Here is a 7,061-nt window from a genome sequence, read left to right on the forward strand (position 1 = left end):
CACTATCTTTTACCAAATACATCAATAGTTGATGACAACGGAACCCTTATTTTCCAATGTGGGAGAGTTCAAGGCTAAATAATCCCACACCAAGCACATACCAGTGTCGATGTGTGACATAACACTCAGGTGTGAAATCTATCCTTTATGTTTCCATTTCAATACACTTTATGCCTTTCTAGGGAAGATTTTTTTTTTTTTTTTTTTAGTGTGCACTGGATGAAATCTACACTGATAAATCGATCAGTAACTGTCAATTTTTTTTCTCCTGATAATGAATGTGGGCAGAGCCCATTTGAACTCATTGTGAATTATTGTCCACAAAGTGCTCGACGTTTTGCCTCAATGAATTTCTGCAAAATGTTTGTGTTTCCGCTAAGTCTCAAGTATTCAACGTCTGTTACTCTTAAAGTGTTTGGAAAGAAAAGAAGTATTTGCCAAAGACTCGTTTTAGATTTATTTGCTGATGGAACTCTCTAAGTACAAAAAAAAAAAAAAAAAAAATATATGTTGCTCCAAAATGCCTACCAAATTTCCGGTGAAATCGATAAATATTAGATGCCCCATCTCTTATTAACTGTTTACATCCTCACAAAAATGTTTAGAGATGCTAAAACATAATGGAAGAAGTTGCACAACTCTGAAGACACCCAAAAAGCATGAAATAGAAAGAATTATTTTCCTCTATTGATTGTGATCTACCAATTTAATTAGAACATTGATTTTAAGAGGAAATAATAAGATTTATTGTAATTAGGATTTCAAAAGTGCTAAAATAAAAATACATTCTTCACATCCATACAATAATTTAGCAAGCATTTGCAACAAAACAAGTAATTGGGAATAAGAGTTTCCAAGAACATGTTCAACATGCGAGAAGTTGAATCCTGATCTTTTGTAGCATCCCTACAACATCTTTCATGTTTGTCCTTCTTGCCGGAGATTCAACACAACAATCTAATGCCACTTTCATGATCGATGCCACACAATCTAACTTCAAGTAACTATCATTTGGTGTTACCAAGTTAGCATCTATAACATCCATTACTGCCTCTGGAAGTGAATTACTCACCCATTGCTTCAAGCTAAGATCTCCCTCGAACATTTCATCATTAGGCTTTCTCCTTGTAAACGTTTCCATCAACATGATCCCGTAACTATAGACATCACATTTTGTTGACACCAATCCATCCAGTCCATACTCTATAGTCAAACAATTAATTTAAAGATATAACATAATTTCTTGGTGGAAAAGAAAATGGCAAAAACAGTGTTCAAAGCAAAACTAATTAAGAGACATACCCGGTGCAATATAACCAAATGTTGCTACGGTTTTAGTGTATAAATCACTCACATCTTCACCAAGTAGTTTTGAAATACCAAAGTCGCTTAGGTGGGCAACCATATCCTCATCTAGCAAGACATTACTAGGCTTCAGATCACAGTGAATCACAGGTAATGAGCACCCATGGTGGAGATATTCCAACGCACATGCCACATCTATCATTATGCTTAGTCTCTGCAAGATGTCTAAGAAGTAGTTGTGTGAATACAGACACTTCTCAAGACTCCCATTAGGCATATACTCAAGCACCAAAGCCTTAAAATCAAGATTGGAACAACTAGTGATGACTTTTACTAGATTCCTATGGCGAATGCTGCGCAAAATTTCACATTCTGTATCAAAACACTTGAATGACGCTTCCAGTTGCAGATTGAACACTTTAACTGCAATAGTAGTCCCACTTCTGAGAATTCCTTTGTAGACAGAGCCAAAACTCCCAGAACCAATCAGATTACTCTCGCTAAGCGCATCAGTTGCTTCGAGCAATTCATAGTATGAAATTCTTCCTCTTGTTGCAGTAGACAATGAATTTGCTTGTTGAGGTGCTCTTTTACCTCCTCTATACCTTATCCATATGGCTACAAGGGCAATAGGAACAAATACAAGTGCAATTCCCATCATAAGAAATAAAACTAGCAATTTTTTCCTATTTGATCTATGCTTTGATGAAGTAGGGCATGGCGGGACACTAAATCTTGAAGAACCACACAATGCTTCATTGTAGATGAAAAATTGACTCGAGAGGTTCTTGAAATGACCCCCTGAGGGTATTTCACCATACAATTTGTTAATAGAAACATTGAAATACTTGAGGTTTTGAAGTTTCTCCAGGGATTTGGGAATGATTCCCGTTATATTGTTATGAGAAACGTCTAAAAATTCCAAACCTATCATGTTGCTCATTGAGTCAGGTATAGATCCTTGCAACTTGTTGTGTCTCAAAGAAAGTTTCTCCAAATTTTGTAATCCTCCAATTTCTCTAGGAATTCCATTTGAGAATTGATTCATTGACAAATCCATCAGTGTCGCAGCCTTTAAATTTCCAATTTCTGGAGGTAAAGAACCACCTAAGTTGTTTGACGATAAGACAAGAACCACTAGATCCTTAAGATTCCCTAAGCTTGCTGGTATATTGGAACTCAATTTATTGGAACCCAGATCTATCTCTCTAAGGGAAGTAACGTTCCCTAAACAATTTGGAAGAGATCCTGAAACTTGATTTTGACCAAAGTAAATGTTACCCAATCTCTGCAATTTACGTATATTATCTCCAATAAATCCTGTAAGAGTGTTTTCGCTCAAGCTCAAGATCTGAAGATTTCTCAAGTTGCCAATTGATGTGGGGATTGATCCAAGCAAGTTGTTTTCAGCAATATCAAGGATTAATAAGCTACTTAAGTTCCCAACTTCATTTGGAATTTGGCCGTTGATTTTGCAAGCACGGGCATAAAACTTCATAAGAGAAGTGGAGAAGTTCCCTATAGAGACCGGAAGCATACCATTTAGAGGGTTCGTAGATAGACCAAGAGATATTAAGTCTCTGCAGTTTGTTAAAGAAGTCAAGAAGCTTAACGATGAATCACTGGTTAAATTGTTCATTTCCAAGTTTAGGAACTGTAGATGAGTCAAATATCCAAGCTCACTTGGAATCAAGCCCGTGAGTTTGTTGTTTGAAAGCTCTATAGTAGTAAGTTTTGAACAATTGGAGATTGAATGAGGTATAGACCCAACAAGATTGTTGCGTGCAAGAGAAACGCTCATCAGCCTTGACATGTTGAAGATTTCCATTGCAAGTGAACCACTAAAACTATTAAGTTCAAGACCAAGTTCCTCCAACTCCACGAGATTGCTTATCTCTTTGGGTATTTCACCTGGCAACACATGATGAATGAATGAATACTAGTTAGTTCTTTTTTTTGGCAAATTTATACCACTAGACAGTGTATCTAGCGGTCTTCTATTAATAATATATATATATATATATATAGGATTTTGCTAACCTACAACGTGAAGGTTGTAAGATAGCAATGTACCCATTTTTTAATTTCCTTAAATACCCCTATAACTTATTTAAGATCCTTTTAAATTTATGGACAATTTTGTCATTTTTTCCAAAAAAAAAATAAAAAATCCAACTCATCTTCTTCAAGAAGCTCACCTATGAGACCATCGGATAATCAACGACATTGTTAATCTTTTGTTAAAATTTACTTTCTAAATCAGACCATCATCATTGAGAGTTTATGAATAATCTGTGTTTGTTTAAGTTTTTTCTTTCCTTAATGAAAAAGAGCAAGTGAGAGAGAAATTAAGTTTAAGCCCTAGGAATTTAAAAGATAAGCATCTATTTATCCGATTATTCATCTTTATCTATAGATTGAAGATGAAATCAACATATGTAGATATGTTTTCTAATTTGCTTCAGCAGATTATTCTGACCCATGTTGGGGGTTTAAGATTGAAGAACAAGTTGTAGAGAAAAAAATGGACAATGAATCTTTTGGACAAAGAATTTGATTCAGCTTTAGATCAGACCTAGATTAATTCAGCTTTATGAATAATCTTTATTTGAGAGATATTTTTTCTTCCTCATTCAAGAAGAGCATATGAGGAAGAGTTAAGCCATAGGTTTTGCTGAGAGAAGAAGAAATTAGAGATTGGGTTAGTTGGAATTGGAAAAGAAGAATGGAAGAACGAAGAGGGAAAGAAATGGCAGAAAACAAAAAGGAGAGGGAAAAGAATTTGGGGGTTTTATGATGAAATGACAAAAAGATCCCTATTTTAATGTGTTGGCAAAAAACATTATGGGTATTTAAGGAAATCAATAGATATATATATATATATATATATATATATATATATATATATATATATACCTCTATATATATATATATATATACACACACACACTACATGTACATGAACGTAGTAGGTCAGGAATGTACCCATTTTTTAATTCTCCAAAACACTCTTACTATTTATTGCTAGCACATTAAATATAAGGGACTTTTTGTCTTCCCACAAAATTCCCCAATTCCTTCTCTACAATTTCAATTTGACAAAAAGTTGTTCTAAACCTGAGAATTAGGCGAACCCACTTCAGTTCATCTCGTTTTCATTTTTCCATCTCTACCTAAGGTTAGATTGTTGGCGGGAAAAGTTACTATTCCACAGAATTTGATTGAAATATATAATATGATTTGTTCTACAAAGAAATATTTTTATGTAGATAAATCTCTAGAAATCAAGACCCATCTCCAAGCAATCATGACTTGTTCTCAAAGATAAATCTATATTCATCATTAGTTGCACGATTGTTCATCTTCATTAAATCTCAAAAATAATGTTAAGTTTTTTATATAATTAAATCTCTAATTTATATCTCAATCAGATGATTTTAGAATATATGCATGAATTTAGAATTATAAATATACAGTATCCAAAGTGTTGTCAAGATACTAGTTATTCTAAAAGTGGGAACCAAAAAGTTTTAAGGTTTAATTACCAAAATGTTCATCAAATATTGAACGACTTTTTTTTTACCTTTTGAGCTAGCATTAATATTCAAAAACTTATTTGTAAAAAGATGTGAATACACATTTTACAAATAGAACAAAAAGAAAAAGTTTGATACAAATAACCAAAAAAACGTAAAATGGGAATTAGAAGTTAATATTCAACACGTTTGACTTATCCCTCATTTAATAACTTAGTTACCGTTTCTTTCATCGTCGGGGTTAATAGAGACTAGTAGTATTTTTGCACTGTCTCTTCCTCTACTTCTAATTAATATCATAAAATTTTAATTATATTTTATATTTAGTTGTAAAGCTTTAGTTTCATTAGCCATCTTCTTACCATATCTTGAATGCTAAAAGACAATAAGTAGTCCTGAATGTTATTAACTGCTATTGTTCTCATGGTATTAAGTGCCTTCAAAATATTGCCGAGAACGCAGTTGGCAATGAACCCAAATAGATACTCCCTCCGTTTAAAAAATAAATGGTATTTTAGGCTTTTTAATTTGTTTCGAAATAAGTGGTGTAATTTTAGGGTTTTAAGAAGAAATTGACCTTATTTTTTCAAAATTACACTTATTTACATAATTAAGAATCATTAAGTAACTTTTTTAGGAAAGAGGTAAAATTGCATTAGGCATAAGTTGGTAAAAACACTCCTACTTTTCTAGGAATGAGCAATTTCTTAAGGGGTATGCATAAGCTAAAAACACCACTTATTATGAAATAGAGGGAGTATTAACAAGAATAAATAGCCTCTATTGATCTATGCATGTTCATGTCCCTCTAGCTAGAAGACCCAACTCTTAAAGGAACTTTGAATTACTATAGAAGTTGGTCTGTTGCCAAGCTATCACTCTCAAAGCAGTAAGAAAAAATTAAAATCCGCATAGCTTTCTTCTCGGGAATTTTTTCCCTTTCAGATGCTTGTTTGTTGGGTATGGACGTAAAATATTCCCGAGAAAACATTTACTTCTACTTGATAAAATCATTTGTCAATAGTCACTTTAAGTTGTTGAAATGTAATCATTTGTCAATAGTCACTTTAAGTTGCTCAAATGTATTCTTCAATGCAAATATTTTAATATGGTATTAGCGTGCAACACACGTTCATCAAAACTAGTAAAATAAAAATTCCTCAACAAGGATACATAAATATAAGCAAGGGGGGCTAGGCCTTACCTTATCAATTTAGTATAAGTTGTATTTTTTGCTATCACTCTGAATACGTACCAGTAAACATATTTGCACCAAGCGCGAGCATCTGCATCTTGGTTAAGTTGCCAATCTCCCGTGGTAAGGATCCCTTGAGATTGTTCCCCCACAGTAGAAGATTTTGCAGCGAGGAGATATTGTATATGGAGATCGGGACTGAGCCAGTAATTTGGTTTCCCTCCATGCCTAAGTTCACCAAATTAACAAGATTTCCGATTTCTTGTGGAATTATCCCTGCAATTCATGTATAATAAATTTTTTGTGGAATTAATTAGATACAATACTACTAGCATTCATAAGATAAAACTTACCAGTGAAATGGTTAGATCCGAGAGTCAACTGCTGCAGATTAGTTAATCTTCCAATTTCACTATGTATTGGTCCATCAAACTCATTATATGATAAAGACAGCATTTGAAGTTCTGAACAATTTGGCAAGCTTGTAGGCACATGACCATAAAGCTTGTTAAGAGACAGATAAAGCCCTTTGAGTATTGGGAGACCATTGCATAAATCATTGGGAAGATTTCCTGATAAGCTATTGTTTGTAAATGCAATGAATTCGATTCTAGAAATATTGAAAATTGTCAATGGTATAGAACCCGTAAGTTGATTATCTTGTATGGACAACATGTTCATGTTGTGCAGATTGCCGATTTCTTTTGGAATGTTTCCTTGAAGTGAATTGTTAGATATTTCTAAAGTCTCCAACCTTGAGGCATTCGAGAGTGACAGAGGAATAGAGCCTATGAGCTTGTTACCCCTCAAGTTTTATTCTCTAAGGCTTATAAGACTTCCAATCACTTTTGGGATTTGACCATCTACGGAATTGAATTTCAGATTCAAAGTCTCAAGTGTGGAAATATTAGAAAATGAAGAAGGGATGGAACCAGAAAAACTATTATTTTGAAGATTTAAAACTTGAAGTTGGTAGAGAAACCCAAACCAGGAAGGAACCTCCCCTCTGAAGTTGTTGAAACTCA

At 33.7% G+C, this 7,061-nt stretch overlaps 1 protein-coding gene across 2 annotated transcripts; it reads right to left on the bottom strand.

Annotated features, from left to right (window-relative positions):
- Nucleotides 1-665: 665 nt before the first annotated feature.
- Nucleotides 666-6,861, bottom strand: LOC132036690 (probable LRR receptor-like serine/threonine-protein kinase At3g47570). Of its 2 annotated transcripts, XM_059427065.1 has the most exons (4): nt 6,390-6,861; nt 6,097-6,312; nt 1,303-3,216; nt 666-1,203 (listed from the first exon to the last, which is right to left on the bottom strand). In XM_059427065.1, exons 1-4 carry the CDS (start codon nt 6,715-6,717, stop codon nt 866-868), a joined length of 2,796 nt encoding a protein of 931 aa, XP_059283048.1. In that variant the 5' UTR covers nt 6,718-6,861; the 3' UTR covers nt 666-865. The 2 variants fall into 2 exon arrangements, with proteins under 2 accessions (XP_059283048.1, XP_059283051.1); XM_059427068.1 differs by lacking the exon at nt 6,097-6,312.
- Nucleotides 6,862-7,061: the final 200 nt, after the last annotated feature.

This window comes from Lycium ferocissimum, chromosome 11 (genome assembly GCF_029784015.1).
Source record: "Lycium ferocissimum isolate CSIRO_LF1 chromosome 11, AGI_CSIRO_Lferr_CH_V1, whole genome shotgun sequence".
NCBI classification, from domain to species: Eukaryota; Viridiplantae; Streptophyta; class Magnoliopsida; order Solanales; family Solanaceae; genus Lycium; species Lycium ferocissimum.

What these genes read in the sequence shown, in the direction of transcription:
- LOC132036690 (XM_059427065.1), bottom strand. Translation starts at nt 6,717, where the DNA reads ATGAACATGTTGTCCATACAAGATAATCAACTTACGGGTTCTATACCA. An exon ending in CGGATCTAACCATTTCACTG is followed by an intron (nt 6,313 to 6,389) that starts GTAAGTTTTATC and finishes CATGAATTGCAG; the next exon opens with GGATAATTCCACAAGAAATC. An exon ending in TGGTGCAAATATGTTTACTG is followed by an intron (nt 3,217 to 6,096) that starts GTACGTATTCAG and finishes ATGTGTTGCCAG; the next exon opens with GTGAAATACCCAAAGAGATA.